Raw genomic sequence first — 18,986 nt, 5'->3', positions numbered from 1 at the left:
GAGGTTTTCAAAATCTTCCAGCAAGACAAAATAAACAGGTTTGGTGCCAGTGTTATATGAACGTGGCCAATAAATGAATTTTTTTTTGTGGGGTTGATGGTTCAGAGACTCAAACCTTGGACCTCATACATGTGAGGCATGTGCTGTACTGCTGGACTATGTCCCTGCCCCACCCCGGTCCCTTCCAGTACACACAACAATTCTCTTTGTACATGAATTTTCTTTTTACCTGAATTGTACTCTTTTTACCAGAAAATGCAGTCATTTTCTTTTTTTCATTCCTTGCATGTTACGTTGGTGTTTTTTTTTTTCCCCCACGGTGTGTGGCCACATTCCGCAGTGGTCAGGGCTTTCTCCTGGTCCTGTGTTCAGGGATCAGTCCTGGTAATTGTCAGGGGGACTGTATGTCATACTGGGGATGGACCCAGGAGGGCTGTGTGCCAGGCAAGCACCTTAATGCTTGTGCGATCACTTGAATCCAACCTGCTATTTTTAGGCACAGTTATCTCTGAAGCAGTAAGTGCTCTATGGATTGGTTTAAAATAAATAAACCCACTCCCCCTTTTAAGACAGAAACCAACAAGCGAAAATAAATACCTGCCATTTCTGTCTTTTTGGAAACTTGAAACTTAGTTTTCTGTCACTACCTGATAACTTGTGTGTTTATTTCCTTGTCTTACCTCTTCACCTTAGATTTTGCTGCAAGAATTTGACACTCGGAAACCTCAGTATGAGCAGCTAACAGCAGCTGGCCAAAGCATTCTGAGCAGACCCGGTGAACACCCTTCTTTCCATGGGATTGTGAAAGAGCAACTGGCAGCCATCACCCAGAAGTGGGGCTGCCTCACAGGACAGTTGAGTGACAGATGTGACCGGATTGACCAAGCCATTGTGAAGAGCACACAGTATCAAAGCTTGCTGAGAAGCCTCTCCAGTAAGCTGAACGACTTGGACAACAGACTCAGCAGCAGTGCGGCTGTGAGCACCCAGCCCGATGCAGTGAACCAGCAGTTGGAAACAGCCCAGAAAATGAAGCAGGAAGTGGAGCAGGAAAGGAAGCAGATAAAAGTGGCCCAGACCCTCTGTGAGGATTTGTCATCACTGGTGAAAGAAGAGTACTTGAAAGCAGAGCTCAGCAGACAACTGGAAGGCATCTTAAAATCATTTAAGGATATCGAACAGAAAGCAGGTGGGTCTTCCCATATATCTGCTGGAAATGGAGATCACACATTGTCCATTTCCAAGCTGATGCCTGCAGCCCAGGACCCGAGACAGAGTCTGCCCCTTTGGGGAGCACAGGAGACCCACGGAGGCAGAGAGAAGGGTCCTGTGTTCATATACACATGAGTGGGTAATTCTGCATGGAGAAAAAAGACTTGGCTGCTAAAGTCCAGTTCATGAGAGTTTGTTCAAATCTTAGGTGTTCTGACTTGTATTTTAACAGGTGTGAATGTTTTTAACTTTGTGACATTACCCCAGAAAAACAGGAGAATGCTATGATTAGAAAACCTTTGTATTATAACAGAAATCCAAAACTACGCTGCTGCTAGTGCGGCCTCCTGACTTCATATCTCTTCATTCTCAGCAATGGAAAACAAATTACCAAATGCTTTCTTTTCTGCAGATCGACTTTAGTGGGGAGAAACTCCAAATCAATAATAGTGAATTTTTTTGTTTAAATATTGAATGTAATCAAAGTAAAGTGAAAGTAAAAAAAAAAAAAGAAAGAAAACCTTTGTATTATTTGTTCATCTGCAGCTATGCTGTCAGAGAAAACTTCCCTAAAGAAAGGTGTGAAAGAGGAAAGCATATGGCACCGTTTTTGTCTTTCACCTACTTTGGCCTTAATTCAGTGACCAATGTAGCAGTATGTGTCAGAAAGCAATGGTGGTGAGATACTGGACTTTCAAGAGCCTACTGTTGCAGAATGTGTTTGGCTGCTATAATTTATTTTGTTGAGAAGTAACACTAAGTATCTAGAAATATCTAGAAAAAAACTGATAGAAATATCAGTTTAAAGTTTTTAACACATTTAATTTTTTTATTGATCACAGCAACCATTTCAGACCGACTTATTTAGACACACTATATAGTAGTCACTGTTATGATTATTATCACTCATCTGACCCTTTATGTGGCAGACATTAAGCTGAACAGTTTCTGTGTAATATTCTCTAATTGTCACAGCAGCTTCTATTAATGTTGCCAGTTTATATCTGGAGAATTGACAGTGATTTCATCATTTTCCAGTTCTTAAGAAATTGAGCTGGGACCCAAATCTGTGTACTCATATATACTACATTATGTTTAATCTCTGATGTATAAAAAAATCTATTAAGTGAAAAAGTCCTATTTGATAAAAGGTGGGTTATCTCTCAGAATAAGTAAAACTATGAGCCACTATCATTTCCCTATATTGGAATTAATCTAGCCCTGTTTTCTTGTCGGGCCGACCTCTTGTTCCTTTTCCTCCCTTTATCAATAACTTCAGCTCATCTGTAGTTTTCTCATTACAAGGTAGTGCTAATGGTCCTTGCTTTTAGGCTGTTATAGTTCCATACACTTATCCCGTGCTTTTTTTCCCCTTTTGGCTTTGCATAGATGAAATCGATATTTTCATGTAAAATGAACTTGGCTGTGATTTTCTTTTCAGAGAATCATGTCCAGCACCTTCAGTCAGCCTGTGCCAGTTCTCATCAGTTCCAGCAAATGTCTCGAGATTTCCAGGCTTGGCTGGATACAAAGAGAGAAGAACAAAATAAGTCCCACCCAGTATCAGCCAAACTTGATGTCTTAAAGTCACTAGTTGAAGACCAAAGGCGATTCAGTGAAACTTTGAATGATCAGTCTAATTATGAGAAAACTATTGCAGAAGGTGAAAACCTGTTACTAAAGGCCCAGGGCTCCGAGAAGGCGGCCTTACAGTCGCAGCTCAATACCATCAAAACCAACTGGGATGGGTTCAAGAAGCAGGTGAAAGAAAAAGAAGACAAAGTAAAAGATGCATTGGCGAAAGCCCTCAGATATCAAGAACATGTAGAGACTCTTCGGCCGTGGATAGAAAAATCTCAGAGTAACCTGGAGGAAATCAAATTTTGCTTGGATCCTGCTGAAACTGAGAATTCTATTGCCAAGTTAAAATCTCTGCAGAAGGAAATGGACCAACACTTTGGGATGGTTGAATTGCTCAACAATGCAGCCAATAGCCTGCTCAGTGTCTGCGAGATCGATAAAGAGGTTGTTACAGAGGAGAATAAATCGCTGATCGAGAAAATGGACATGGTCACTGAGCAACTTCACAGTAAGAAATCCTCCCTGGAGAACATGGCCCAGAAGTTTAAAGAATTTCAGGACGTGTCCAAGGAAGCTAAAAGGCAGCTTCAGTGCGCCAAGGAGCAGCTGGACGTGCATGACTCCCTTGGACCCCAAGCTTGCAGTAACAAACACCTGACGATGCTGCAGACTCAGCAGAAATCCCTGAAGACTTTGAAGCAGCAAGTTGATTTGTCTCAAGAACTCGCACAGGCCCTTGTGCTGGAAACATCGGATTCCAAGGGAACCTCTGATATCTTACTCCAGGCAGAAACCTTAGCTCAAGAGCATCGCGAACTCAGCCAGCAGGTGGATGAGAAGTGTTCATTCTTAGAAACAAAGCTTCAGGGCATTGGGCATTTCCAGGATACCATCCGGGAAATGTTTTCTCAGTTTGCAGAGTTTGATGATGAACTCGATAGCATGGCCCCGGTGGGCAGAGATGTTGAAACATTGCAGAAGCAGAAGGAGGCTATCAAGGTCTTTCTGGAAAAACTGGCAGCACTCATTGCAAGCAACGACAATGCCAATAGAACCTGCCAAATGATGCTGGCTACCGAAGACACCACTCCTGATCTTGTTGGGATCAAAAGAGACTTAGAGGCTCTCAGCAAACAGTGCAACAAGCTGCTGGACCGGGCCCAGGCCCGCAAAGAACAGGTGGACGGGACAATCGAACGTGTCGAGGAATTCTACAGCAAGCTCAAAGAGTTCTCTACTATGCTTCAGAAAGCCGAAGAACATGAAGAGTCTCAGGGGCCCGTTGGTATGGAAACAGAGACCATTAACCAACAGCTTGATGTATTCAAGGTAGGGAATGCTTCCTCTTTACTGAGCATTTTTGTTATGCAAAGGTATTTACAATTTGGTCGAGATAAAAGGTGGCCGATTTTGTAAAACCTTCCAGCGTGTCCGCCACACCAGATGGGATGAGCATATTGGGGTTAAGAGTTGGCGGCACAGTTTACTGAGAACTCAGATCCTTGGGGATTTAGGCTTGAGATAATTTTAAGAGGTCAGAACAGTGCTTGAAATGGCTATCATTGAGAGGTCTCTGATTTCATTGACAGCTGATGCCTAGGGGAATGAGGGCCATGTTTGAGCTCAGAGACATAGTCTGTCCATTACATAAAAGCGTGTTCCTTTCATACAGCCCCTTTTCTCCAATGATGAACAATAGTCTCTTCTTGCTTTCTCCCTCTCTATCATTTCCTTATCCTTTTCCATTACAAACTTTTTCTCATAAATGTTTTATTCTTCCCAAAGTTCATATATATATTTTTTAAAGCAGAGCATATTGCACAAAACGGAGACCTTTGACTCATGCTTGAGGGGCCAAAGAGTGAGAGTGAATTATTTTTGATGGTCATGTAAGGTCCCCACGTGCCAAGATACAGCTGCCAATTGAGAGTGCTCAGTGACACTTGAGGAGTGGAGAGTAGATTACAATGGTAACTGGGTTCCGTGTCCTGGAATTTCCATCATTTCTGATCGTGAGCAGAGGTTGCATCTGGGGACAACAAATCTTGTGGACAGAAATGGTCCTAAGTAGCAAGCATTTGCAGCAAGGGGTCAGATCGATTCTTTTGTGTTGGGGACTAGGACAAGGTACACCCAGCAGTGCTCAGGGGCCATACTTGGCTATGTGCTCAAGGGACTGTATTTGTTCCAGGATTACAGCCCCAGCGACAGTGTGGGAGAGGGTCTTAGCATCTATCCTGTCTCTCCTGCCCAGGCTCTGTTCTGTTCATGAGGTAGGACTGACCAGTGAGAGATAAGTTCCACCATTAGCACAGAAAGGATAAAACGAGACTAAATAAAGACAGGGCCTGAGCAACTAAAAATTGTTTTCATGAGAAATAAATACAGACCAGATGGACTTCTAAAATTTTGTGTTGTTATAGTTGCTGCATATTTTCCTTGATTATCCTTATTCATCTTATTTAAATGGCTGAATTTTGAAAAAATACCTTCTATTTCTGTTGTTGTTTGTATGTTGTTCTTGAAGCCCAATTCTTCTAGGCTTGAAAATCAGATTCTTAGTTAGATCTTGATGTTGGGTGGGAGAATGGGCTTGAGGCTCCATCGGTTGTGTTCAGAGATGGTTCTTGACTCTGCTCAGTAGCGACCCATGGTGGTACTCAGGGGACCCTGTGGGTGCCAGGGATTCTAACCCAGTTTTGTGGGGTGCCAGGCTAGCTCTTTAAACTCTTATTTCCTCTCCAGCCCTTGCTTTCTGGTGGTGAAGGAAGCCTCCTAACTGTTGACTTTATTACTTCCTTCATTGGTATCAGTCATGCATATTTCTGATTTGCAAAACAAGGACCTCATACAAATGAATTCTCTTCAGGAAAATAAAAGTTCTGTGGCAATTGCTGCATCAAAGACTAGAGGAAAGTGTTTGGAGTCACTCTTCCCGGAAGAGAAAACTAGTTTTCATAGACTCCTGAGAAAACATCAAAGTTTAAATGACAATAATCAGATAGTCTTTTTCACTAATGAAATTGAAGCATGTGCATTACCTTTGTAAAATGTAGTTCTCTTGGGTGAAATTAAATAGGCAAACAAAACAAAACAAAAGAGTAGGCTGTGGCTCAGTTGGTAGAGCATAAGGCTCAAGACACACCACTGGGTAATGTGGGAGGTGGTGGGGAGACCTTTATTTATCTTTATTATGCCAACTACTCCTAAGAAAATAGACAAAAGTGATCATTTTAATGCTGATGCTAGTAGGTTCCTTCCTTTCACTGTGTTCCTAAGAATGAGCACACAGAGAAAATGTGCCTCTCCCTCTGGAGAATCCTTGGGAAACCAAAAAGCATCAAGAGATGAGGAATCACGCTCTCATCTTTGCTTTAAAAGTGTCTTTTGCAGGGTGAAAAGCACTAAATAAGCGTCATTACCATTACCAATTAGAGATTGTTTTGATTGTAAAGAGAATTTAAGCGATCATGTCTTCTAAAATAAGCCATTTGGCATACTCTGTTTGCTCTCTTCTCTGATTATTTTGAAAGGGGTTGATTGATTTTAATGAAACACAGTACTGGAGCAATAGCACAGTGGGTAGGGAGTTTGCCTTGCACGCGGCAGACCCGGGTTCGATTCCCAGCATCCCATATGGTCCCCCGAGCACCGCCAGGAGTAATTCCTGAGTGCAAAGCCAGGAGTAACCCCTGTGCATTGCCGGGTGTGACCAACCCGCCCCCCACCTCCCCCCCAAAAAAGAACACCATGACATACCTCCACACTCTTGAGATCCAGTGATTAAAATAAGATGGACAAATCTTTGTATTTAATATAATTATAGTACCATAGGTTAAGAGAAAGACAGAGAGAGAGAGAGTTACTATAAAAAATAAAGGTGGTAATAAAAATGACACTGTCACTAATATTTTTCTTGTTTATAGGTGTGTGCTCTAAAAAAGAGAAATTACAGCAGTTAACATTTAATGTGGACTTACTGTATCTATCTTTATTCTAAACTCTCTGTCTTTAATTCTGTTAAGAATCATGAGCGGTGGATGATGTTATTCCTTCCATCCTATTGTAGGGTGGCTGACCCAGGGAGGCGAGTACCTTTCCCAAGGTCAGCCTGCAGGCAGTAAGGGACAGACAGGGCTTGGGTGTTTTTGTTGGAAATAAGACTATGTTTTGTGTCAACTTTATTCGTCATATTCCGCTCTGATATTTTCTCTGGAAATATTTCAGATTATTTCCGCTGCAATTGAATTGCGTTGGCTTGGGTAACCGTCCATTGCTCATTTTCATTCTTGACCATCCGTTTAAGAAAAGTGTTCAATAAAGAAGACTGCTTTTAGAAGCGTGTGAAATTCTGAATGTATCAAACCTGTATGTAGAGGCTGTGAAGATGATAGTGAGATGATAACCGTGACCACCATCACTGAGTTAGAACTGAGCCTCTCACTGTGAAGTGGATCTATCTTCTCAGAGTGGAAGGAGGGTTAGCTCCTCAGACAGTGCTCAGGGGGCCCCAGGGCCATATTCAGAGGTGCCAGGAGGGTCCACTGTATGGTGCTGGGCATTGAACTGGGCCTTATGCCCCTCCCTGTGTGCTGTCTCTGGTTCAGTTTTATCTTTCTTGATTAAAGTGGAAAATTAGTTTTGGTTTCAGATCTAAATTCAGTTTTTGTTGGACATTAGGCATTAGTTTTAACATAATGCTTTGAGAGAATTGAATTTTTTTCCAGAGGTATAATATATCTCAAGTGAAAAACTAATAGTTTACTAAAAATAGTGAACTATAGAGATTGTAATTTCTAAAAAATGAAACAAAGCTGTGAAATACTGATTTTTCTCACCATTATAAAACAGTTGTTTGACTTTATTCTCTCTGATAGCTGTATTTAATTTAATGATGGATAAATCTTTGAGCAATGTCTCATAAAATAAATTGAGCCAGAGAGAGAGAGAGAGAAAGAGAGAAAGAGAGAGAGAGAGTACAGTGGGTAAGGTATTTGCCTTGCAAGTGGTCCAACTGGGTTTGATTCCTGTCACTCTGTGTGGTTCCCTGAGTCCATCAGGAATAAGTCCTGAGTACTGCCAGGTGTGTCCCCAAAACAAAATAAAATAAATTGCCTTCAGAGTAGATAGAACTGAAACTAAGTAAAAGCAACTGCCCAACTACCCACAAGGGAGTTTTATATTCAGTGGAAGTATAATAGACTATTCAAGGTAGGTAAGACAGACCTCCTTTCCCCACTCTCTTGAAACTTAATTTTAAGTATTAAGAATCAATATTTTTGAAAGGGAAACAATTAATTTAAGATACCAGCCCAAATACATTGAGTAAAAACAAATCCTAGGTCAGAGGCACTTACCTTGCATCACCAACCGCAATTTAATCTTTTGTACCAGATATGGTCTCCTGAGCACTTCCAGGAATGGCTCCTGAGCACTGGCAGGTGTGGCCCAAACACCAGGACCAAACATCCAAACAAAAGCAAATGCTGTCCTGAACCAAATGCCCCAATTCACTGTCAGTGAAAGCTGCCCTATGGTTTAAAAAGGAGATTGGTCTTACCTTTTACCTTCAGACCCACATTGCATTATTTTACAGTAGCTCAAAGTTTGTAAACTGTTGTAGTTTATTTGGGGTTGGGGGATATGGGGTAGGAACAGATGCTTTTGGAACACACCTGGCAGTGTTCAAATAGTATTCCTGGCTCTGTGCTCAGGAGTGACCCCTGGTGGTGATTGGGGTTCATACCTAACGCTGGGGACTTGAACCTAATGTGCAGGCGTAGTAAACCCTGTATTATCTATCCAGCCCTAAACTATTTTAATTGTGTAAATTGTGTTTACCATATATTTTCCTACACTCAGCCGACTTGGGTTCAATTCCTCCGCCCCTCTTGGAGAGCCCGGCAAGCTACCGAGAGTATCTTGCCTACACGGCAGAGCCTGGCAAGCTACCCGTACAGGCGTATTCAATATGCCAAAACCAGTAACAAGTCTCAAAATGGAGACGTTACTGGTGCCTGCTGGAGCAAATCGATGAGCAAAGGGATGACAGTGATAGTGACTTCTGAATATTTGTCATTAAACTAAAATGTCTGAAAAATTAATGCGGTGTTTACTATGATTATTAATTCAAGAAAGTATTTCTACTATATTTCTTTATTACTACCTTAAGTTATGTGCTATTTATACTGAACAGGAGCAGAGAAGTCCCTTTGGTTTCCCCTTTGGGTACCACCTATTAAAGATTTCTAATTCAAGATTATCTTCAAACCCACACTGCATTATTAAGTAATATTAATATCTCCATATTTTTATGTATCAAAGACACATGAAACCAACCATATACAGGGAACACATCCTGACAAAATTCCTATGATGTCATCAAATGCCTGTAAGTTCTTCTGATCATGATGAAGTCATCATTATCACCACATTGAATTGATTTAACTTCAGTGAAGATGAGCGAAACTTGGTGTTTTAAGGAACATATATGCGATCACATCCTAGCTAAATATATACCCCTCCCTACCTTTATCTAGGCCATGGCAAAAGGTCTTACTTTGGAATTTTCTCACTGTTTATTTTTGGCCATTCTGTTGCTGCCCCGATAGTAAATCATTTTGCCCATGGAGATGAACACATCACTGGTTGAAGTCTCTCTGAACCAAAGACTTTTTTTTACTTTCAAAATGGACATGACGTAAAGCAAATAACCATTAGGCCATGTTGTAACCAGAGGCAGAGGCCAGAACACATGAGTAATTACACTGTAATAAATTTTCTCTCCTCTAGGTGAAGGCACTTTTAATCCAGACATATCATTTGAATATTGGTTAGACTAAAATACCAAGAACTGTGGCTAGAGAGGCAGTTTGCACACTACCTATAAACAGTGTGGCAGGAATAAATCACGTTTCAAACAACAGCTATTTATGAAAAAAGAGGATAAAACAATTATGATTTGTGATGGAACTAAGATGGAACTAAGGACTGGAACTATAGCACAGCGGGTAGTGCGTTTGCCTTGCACGCGGCCAACCCGGGTTTGATTCCTCTGTCCCTCTTGGAGAGCCCGGCAAGCTACTGAGAGTATCCCACCTGCACGGCAGAGCCTGGCAAGCTACCCGTGGCATATTCGATATGCCAAAAACAGTAACAACAAGTCTCATAATGGAGACGTTACTGGTGCCCACTCAGGCAAAATCTATGAACAACGAGATGACAGTGCTACAGTGATAGAACTAAATATGTATTGGGGGTGCTCCCAAACAGAGCTCAGGAGGTCCATGGCTACTTTTGGCTCAGCTCAGCCTGACTCTGTCCATTGGGTGAGTTCAGTACCCAGGCCCTACCGTGGTGGCACTTTGGGGACCACGTGGGCCTCACCCCAGGGACTTCTGGAAACCAGGTGGTATCAGAGATCAAACTGCAGGTCTCTGCCTGCGAGGCATCCTGGCCGGCCCTTTGCGCTGTCTCCAGCCTAATAGCACGGCAGTTTGAGAGTTGAAGTTCAACTGTCCATAGGATACTTGAATAGCGGGTTTTTATTATACAGCTCCCCTTGAATTGTCCTCCATTTTTGTTGAGAATGGAGAAGGCACCTAAAGCTTTTGCAGAAGAGGTGCCTGTGTGGCTGAGTTTTTGTTAATGGGACCACCGCATTAGCAAGGAGGTAGTATGACTCCTTTTTCTGGGATCTTTACAGGTGAAAGTATTTTCACAGTAGAAACTGACCTCTTCGCATGGAATTAAAGAAAGGCCACACTCTTTAATCCGCTAGGTCACAGGGCCATTTGGGGAAGGAAGGACACCACACATGCCGGGAAGGAGGGGAAAGCCTCACTGAGGGGGAGAGCACCTCAGACCACGGAGTGTTGGCGCTCACCTACTCTGTAGTATCAGTAGTACCTCAGAGTCGCACAAACTTGGCATAACAGATGCATGCCCTCTGCCCTCTATACACAGCAAATGTGCCGTTCTGCTCAGGAAGTCTGTGAAAGCGAACTGGCAGTGTGGGCTCTCAGCCGGCCGTTCTTGCTCTTTATACTGCATAGCTTCGCTTTATTTCTGCTGGCTTCTGTCAAGGTTGAGGGATTGATGTTTTACTGATTGCATTTTTTTTGGGGGGGGATCACCATAAGATACAGTTACAAAGCTTTCATGAATGAGTTTCAGTCATTCAGTGTACCACCTGTGTATATTTCCCACCACCAATATACCCCACATCCCTCCTACCACCTCCACCCCAGCCTACCTGTATGGCAGGCACTTTCCCCCCTCTCTCTTTCTTCTCCCCCCTCTCTCTTTGTTTCTCTCTCTCTCTTTTTCTTTCTCTCTTCCCCCCCACCCCCCACCCTCTCTCTCTTTCTCTCCCTCCTCCATCCCCCTTTTGGGCATTATGGTTTGCAGTACAGATACCGAGAGGCCATCTTGTTTGGTCCTTTGCCCACTTTTGGTCTTTTGCCCACACATCTCCCATCCAGAGCGATCGCTTCCAACCGTGAAATTTTAAAACAGAATTTGGAGGGGGAAAGATTTTTCTCAAGGGTATAAATCTACATTACCTTTTTCGGGGGGCTCATACCTAATAGGACTCAGAACCTACTCCCAGCTCAGGAGGGGGTCTGATCCTTGTGGAACTTCTAGACTGGAGATTGAACTGGGACCTCTTGCATGCACAGCATGCATTCAACCTGTTGAGCGACCTCAGTAGCCCATAAGTCACTATTTTTAAGTGATTTCCCCCAGAACTCCAAAATATAGCAGCTACTGTCCTTATTGGCCTCCTGTAGAGGAAAGACTAGTATCATGTGTTCTATTATTATGGAAAGCTGCTCAGTTGTGTGTGCAAAAGAGAGAAAGAATATGGTTTATTGTTGTGAAATGGTTTTAAATTAATTGTGCATATTAGTTTTTTTTTTCTTTTTGGGTCACACCTGGCGATGCACAGGGGTTACTCCTGGCTCTGCACTCAGGAATTACCCCTGGCGGTGCTCAGGGGACCAAATGGGATGCTGGGAATCGAACCCGGGTCGGCCGTGTGCAAGGCAAACGCCCTACCCACTGTGCTATTGCTTCAGCCCCAGTGCATATTAGTTTTTTTACATGAAAATTTTACATGAAAATGTTTAAGAGAAATCCTTTTATTTTATGTTCATTTTTTTTCTTTATTTTTTCCCATTTATTTATTTTTTAAATTGAATCACAGTGATATACACATTTACAAAGTTGTTCATGATTGGATTTCAGTCATGTAATGTTCCAATACCTGTCCCTTCACCAGTGTACACTTCCCACCACCAACGTTCCCAGTTTCCCTCCTGCCTTTCCACCCCGTATTTTTAAGCATTTTTAAAGAAGCCTAATAGTTTATTAAAAATTAGTCTGGGATAGGCAAATGCTGCAGTTGTAAACTAAGTAAAAAGCTTTTGAAGCTATTCAGGAGTCATGAAAATATATGCTATTCCCATCTATCTTTAGTTATCCCAATTTCAGGTTTGTGTTACTTCTTTGTTTAGTGTTTGCATGTGAAAAGTGTTTTGAAGTTTGGGGTTTGGTTTGGGGCCTTTTTGTTTGCTTGCTTTAGGGCCACACCTGGCAGTACTCAGGAATTACTCCTGGCTCAGCACTCAGGAATCACTCCCGCTGGGCTCTGGGGAAAGAATTAGAGTGATAATTCTCATAAGTTCAATGAGGATCTCAAAATGTTTAGAGAAGGATACGCATTCACATTTCACGAGAAATGCTATTGTGAATATTGCTATAAACAAGTCATTTTCATCTTCCATAGCTAAATAGAAGCAGTCAGAAGTAAAACCCTTAGATCAGTTCTTTGTCTAGTGGCCATTCCTGTATTCAGAGTAAACTAAATGCTTGGTTTTCTTTTTTTTTAACTTCTTGAATACTATACAATCTAGTTGAAATATTTTACTTCTTGACTTTCCTTTTATTTATTATTATTATTATTATTTTGCTTTTGGGGTCACATCTGATGATGCACAGGGGTTACTCTTAGCTCGTACACTCAGGAATTACTCCTGGCGGTGCTTGGGGGACCATATGGGATGCTGAGAATCAAACTTGGGTTGGCCACTTGCAAGGCAAACGCCCTACCCGCTGTGCTATTGCTCTAGCCCCTTGACTTTCCTTTTAAACAGTATTTCTAAAAGAGTGTTCATGGATTGAAAAATCTGTGTTGAAATTTAAAAAACAACAAATTGCTTAATCTGAACAACAGATATAGAAGAAACTAGGAAAGGAGAGTGAATGGGAGGGAACCTGGAAATCTGGCAGAGGCAAGGAAACACTGGTGGTGGGATTGGTGCTGGAACAGAGTATATCCACAACCCAACCATTAATAACTTTGTAAATCATGGTGTTTTAATAACATTTAAAATAATAAAATAAGCTAGGAAAAATAAAAATAAAAATAAATCAAAACGTGTGTTGTGTACCCCAAAGAACAACAAAAGAAGGTTCTTTTCACACAAGAAAGTATGGTGATGGATGTTAACTCTATTTGCTCTGCGGTCTTGCAGTATATACATATATTGAATTATTACGGTGAGTCCTAAGGCAATGTTACATATGCCTTAATTAAAAAAAAATTTTTTTTGGCCCACCAAAACAAACAAGCAAGCAAAAAACTATCTGTGGTGTGATTTGACCAAATATTGAGTGTCTCTTACCGACTGCCCTTGAACTTTGCACTAATCCCAAGAGGAATGAGTGTGTATTAATTAAACAGTGATTTTCCTGTGAGCGTGCTTGGGGCTCCGTGCTCGTAGGAATAAGTTCTTGGGAGAACAGTCAGACTTGAACTTTAGAATGGAATGTACACAACACTCAGCTTCAAAGCGATCCCTTCCTTCCCTGCATCAACCTCTACTGCCTAACCTACAGCCTGCGGTGGCTCCCTTGCAGGAAAAAGCAGGTTTCAACTGCAAAGCTTTCGCACCCATGCCGCTCTCCCCTCCCCCGCCTATTAAATATTCAGAGGAGCGCGGTCGCGGGACCTTCCCCAAAAGGATTCTTTCCTGGAGCTCGCGGTGCCAGGTCCTGCCTCTCTGCCAGCCAGCCAGCTAGCTCTGTTCGCCCTTCCCGTCCTGCGCTTTTCCTGGGAGCTCGGAACCTCTCGCCCCTTTCCTGGCCGAGGTCTGGTTTGCGCTGATGTCACCGCCAGGCTGTTGCACTGCAGCCTGTCAGCCACTAGGTACCTCCCAGCCCTTGAAAACCGCTCGCCCGCTCGGACTGGGAGGCGAGGGAGTCGAAGAAAAGATGACTGCGAAGTTCAGTCACCCCGGGGCGTAGCGGCGGCACAAGTGCTCGCGCTGGCCCGGGTCCGGAGCGCTCGGCCGCTGCAGGAACGAGGCGGATGCTGCCGGGGCTCCGCGGGAAACGCCCAGGCTCGGGAGGATGCCTGCCGGGGACCGCGCGGGGGGCTCCCGCTGGCGACCGTCTGCTGCAGCCGTCACCGTCACCTCCGCCTCTCTCCAGCTGTAGGCAGAGCCCAGCTGCAGCAGCCACAGTTGGTCACTTTCGAACGCCCTGTGCCTTAGAGGAAAGCCGGGGAGCGCTTCTCTTCCTGCAAATTGCCTCCGGTGGAATAAAGCTTCCCCCCCTCACCCCAGGAGGATCAGATAAGACGCCTTGGAAATACGACTTTTATATTTACAGGGGAGTTGATAGTAGACCATGCTTTCTGGTTGTTTTGACTTTAAATGGTTGTTGGATTGTGCTCGCCTGGCTGTTCAAAAGTCTCTCAAAGCTGCGTTCGGTGTGGGAAGAAAAGCTGCCTTTTGAATCAAGATTATTTATAGATCCCCCCCCCAGATAGAAAGAAAATGTTGACTTTTTTTTATACAACGTTAGACTTATCTTTTTTCTCTCTGAAGATTTGTTCTGTGCCTTGAACAATACCTCCCCCCCTTCTCCTCCCTCCACCCCTGTGTTTGCCCTCTAAGTTTCTGAGGCATGGTTTATTTATAAAGGAGATGGAGTTTTGCAAGCCCTCTTTAAATGGATTACAGTTGACCAGAGCTCCGCTGAAATTAACACACAGCCAGTTAAAATGCTGCCTCATTTGGGAATTTTAATCTGGAAATCTCAGATGCAAAATTAGACTAAAAAGGGAAATAGACCGACAATGGAATGTTCTGAGTGTTTGAACCACTGTTAAGAGTGTGTGTGTGTGTGTGTGTGTGTGTGTGTGTGTGTGTGTGTGTTGCGTTTTCTGTGGAATTGTGTGAAAGGGAACTTTAAGAAGGAGGGTAGGTAGGGGTTATGGAGGAAGAAGGAAGGAAATTTTTGTTTTCTGTTCTTGGTGCACTTTATTTTTTTAGAATCATTCTGAAAAGCAGCCAGGTAAAAGGATAGTTGCATTTAGGCTGAATGCACTGACTGTGACCTTAAACACCTCATCTATTGCCATGCCTAGTATTTGAACATGTGTCTTTAAGTCGAAGGCACTTTATAGTACTGTCCAGAAGTACACCTTTTAGAAAGATGCTTTATCTGACTTCTTATTTTCTGTGTCAAGAGCTGCCGTCCTTGTCTTAACTCTGCAAAATGGGGAAGCCGCTCAGCAGACCAGACTGTTTACGTCAGAATCCCCCATGTGTAGGGAAGGGTGAAGAAGAGGAAGACCTGAATATTGAGGACTGTTATGTCCCACAGCGATCAATCTATGACACTGTGAGACTAAATGAGCAGATAGACTCTGGTTCGAAAGGTAGCTTGTCTTCCCGGCATTTTACAGACCGAACTTTGCCCTATAGTCACCGAACACTGGATGTGAGTTCTTTGTGCTCCAATGGTGCCCTGGCTTCTTCCAGTGTGTTTGAGCTGAGGGGTCGGGAAGCTAACAAGCTAGATGAAAAGATGATCTTTGATGCGCTCAAACTGAATAGCGATATCATTCGCACCACGGGATTGCCCAGGGCCAAATCTCACGCCGAGAAGAAAGAGCATAGACGGTCCTGGCGAATGTTTGTCCCGGCCAATTTTATGGATTATGCAAACAAAAGTGAAAGCTCTTTTGTTGAACCTACTGATATTTCAGATGTTGTTCCCAAGGCAAGCAAGTGCAGATGGGGCACTAACTCTCTCACATCTGAGGAGGATGACTCTGGTTTATGTAGCCCTCCGGTAGAGAGGGAAGAGAAACAGAGCGTTTTAAGTGGCGCACAGTCACAAATAAGAAGCCTGTCTTCTGCTGAGGATATTCATTCAGCAGAGCAATGCAGAGCGTTATTTCCTGCTAATTCCATCAGTGAACAGAAAATTCCATTGCTTTCGTGTAGAAGGGCTGATGAAAACTGCAAAATGATTTTACACGATGTTTCGCCACAAGAGGAAATGAAACCTGTAAATGCCCACAGGGAAATTCGTGGTGAAAATTGCTGCCTGCAGAATGATTTGAAAGAAAGCACTGTTAAGTGTGACCCATTAATTATGCCAAGAGGTGGGGAAAACAAGTGTATTTCCAGCCCTGAAGAAGAGAAAATGTATGGATCTGGTGAATTCCACAGCCCAGCTCAAAGCAGGGAATTTCTTGAGGTCTCTTCTGAGGATATGGCTGCCTCTCCCACAGGTCTTCGGGGAGAGGGTGCAGAGTGTGGTGGCAGAGGGTTAGTAGGAAACGCGACACTATTGACACAGTATGATCTGGAAGAATCCAGCAAGGCTCCTAAAAAGGAAGGGGAGGTTCCTTTTCCAGCTCACACGATGGAAGTGATCCACATGAAGTGCTCCCCTAAATTCACACCAGTAAGAAAGAAAGGAGGTCCCAGAAAAGCCAGGGCCCACCCAGGGACCTTGGACCCTGTCTGTAATGGCTTTCCCTCTGTTCAGGTAATTGATGTAGATGTGAAACTCACTGCTGGGAGCTTGTGGTTTCTGTTAGAGAGTGGTCACTCAAGTTTCTGATAATGCTCAAAACCAGTCCTTTATTTGGGGAGCTGTTTCCCCCAAGATGCCAATTCCCTACAAGATGCCAGCTATTGATAAGTTGATCCTTGTAACAAATTAATTTAGGTCCATTTTTGAGACAAATAATTGCTCCCAGCTGTTGAAAACCCTACTATTGATTGTGCAGATGGTGGCTGTTCCCTTTCATTTATAATGCCTCCACTGTGAATTGATGTTAACATTAGGCTTTTACACAAATTGTGGTTTAGGACACTGCCATTTAAGGGCAGTTATATTGAATTTATTAAGCTCGAACAGGCTTAGTCATGAAGGTTGCAAACAGTATTATATTGTGGCCTATGAAGTGCTCAACTAAAAATGAAGGACTTTTTAATTGTACTGGAATTTTTCTCAGTAGCTTTGCATGTGGAAGTAGAGAAGTTATTCTAGCTGTATTTTGGAGTCCATTTAGCTCCTAACTTTTGCAAGTGGTGAATGAGGTAAGGAAGGAAAGGGTGCAGCCTTATAATAAGTAGAGCTTGTTTGGCAAGCCTGTAATTTTTCTCTTCCCGCTCAGATTGAAGTCCAGCTATTTTGGTACTTTAACTAAACTCTCCTGGTAAGCTTTGCCTTACTGGGAGAATTTTTTTTTTCTGTTTTAGTTCATTGTAAACTATTCTTTTTTGCCTGTGTGCTTATGAATTTGGGTGCAAGGATGAGGAACTCTCTTTATAGGTATTATTTGATCACTGAAAGATAAGGAATTTGGGGCATAACAGAAAAGATACTCTTCTCAGTCTATTGAAGTGAGTTCAAGTTAACAATCTCTTTTCCTTGAGAAGAAATCTCAAGGAAATTTTCCATGTTCTGCTAATTTAAGTGCTTAGCAGAGTTCTCTTTTTTTCCCCAAGGATTATATAGTTCATTATTTAAAAAAAAAAAACCTAGGAGTTTATATAGATTGTTTGTAGTTACTTTTCAAAATCACTAGTGTATTTTTGTAGCTATACAGAAAATTACTACAGGCACTGGTATACTGTTCTGAGATTAATTTCTTTAAAACTCTGGGACATTAGGAGGCTAGTATATGATATTTGTTGTTTTGGGGTCTTGGGATCCTAAAACTGAAAGGGAGAATAAAACTTTTTCTTGGATCCCTACCAAGACAATTTCCTTGAATTGAGAATGTAGTAGTTCTTCTGCCCCACCCCATAAATGAGAGCAGTTAAAAAAAAAAAGGACCTCCCTTATTCTTAGAAGGAGTGACTGAGAAAATGGTACTGACAAAAAGCAAAATCATTTCACCACCTTGCCTCAACTTTGTGTTGACTTTGCAAATAAATTAATTAGCTTTACAAAGCTAAACCAACTTGTTGCTTTCTTCTCAGTGATTTAAGATTTATCATTTCTTTGATATGTACAAGTGATTTTTCTATTTATAACTGTTCAGAAATATTAGGGTGGAAATTGTCTAAATGAAGTAGTTTGGACTTTTGACTAAGAGGAGACTGTGGAGGGAATAGTCTCTCTCTTGTTTGCTGCTGCATTATGTCTTTATTCGTACAATAATAGAAGCATTCTGGATGTCTGGCCCAGGGCCACAGGCTGGAGAGTTGGCCTGTTGCAGCCTCCACTTTCAAAATTATTTTCCATACCGTGCTTATAATTGTAAGTGCTCTTGTGAAATTTACCTTGATCCTGTTTTCATGTATTCTAACTGCCCATTCACTGAACTAATGACACATTTATATAGTGACTTGACTTTTATTCCCCCAAATCTTCTCTTAACCGTTATAATCTAACCTAAATCTTTCCTTCTGTTTATTTTTCTTATGACATTCTTCAATATCTTATAGAAATACTTACATTATCTTTGAAAGAGTTGATGTAGCCTCGTATTCCTTCCTGATGACTTGATGTCATTGACTTCAAGATGGAAGTAGAATTTTTCTTTATTGATATCCATTTGGCAAATAACCATCAGGCACATATTACCTGGAAGGTTCTGTGGTAGTTCTGGGAAAAAAAGAACAGCTCTAAGGAAAATAATTTTCTGCTTTTGTGGAACTTAAAAACAATTTTTTTTTATTAAGGCTCTGTGATTTACAGTTTTTCATAGTAGAATTTCAGGAATATAATGTTCCCATCATAGCACCCGTGTCATCTTCCCTTCATAGAACTACATTGACACCAGCACCGCAATTTGAGTTAATTAAACCACATTCAAGTGTGAGCAACCAGTGGTACACACGAGCATCAACTTAACCCAGCATATTCGATCGCTT

The 18,986-nt window shown here is 42.3% G+C and overlaps 1 protein-coding gene across 10 annotated transcripts in view; it reads left to right on the top strand.

Moving 5' to 3' along the window:
* The window catches only part of DST (dystonin), a 558,535-nt gene that overhangs the window by 451,503 nt on the left and 88,046 nt on the right, over window positions 1-18,986 (top strand). For all 10 annotated transcript variants that reach the window (XM_004605867.3, XM_055134251.1, XM_055134257.1 and 7 more), the window contains 2 exons: window positions 694-1,189; window positions 2,654-4,122. In XM_004605867.3, coding sequence (XP_004605924.2) covers window positions 694-1,189; window positions 2,654-4,122 — 1,965 coding nt within the window. The remainder of the gene's footprint in view (window positions 1-693; window positions 1,190-2,653; window positions 4,123-18,986) is intronic.

The sequence above is a fragment of the Sorex araneus genome, chromosome 4 (genome assembly GCF_027595985.1).
Source record: "Sorex araneus isolate mSorAra2 chromosome 4, mSorAra2.pri, whole genome shotgun sequence".
Classification (NCBI taxonomy): Eukaryota; Metazoa; Chordata; class Mammalia; order Eulipotyphla; family Soricidae; genus Sorex; species Sorex araneus.
The sequence above is the reverse complement of the archived record's forward strand: the minus strand, read 5'-3'. Positions and strand labels throughout refer to the sequence as shown.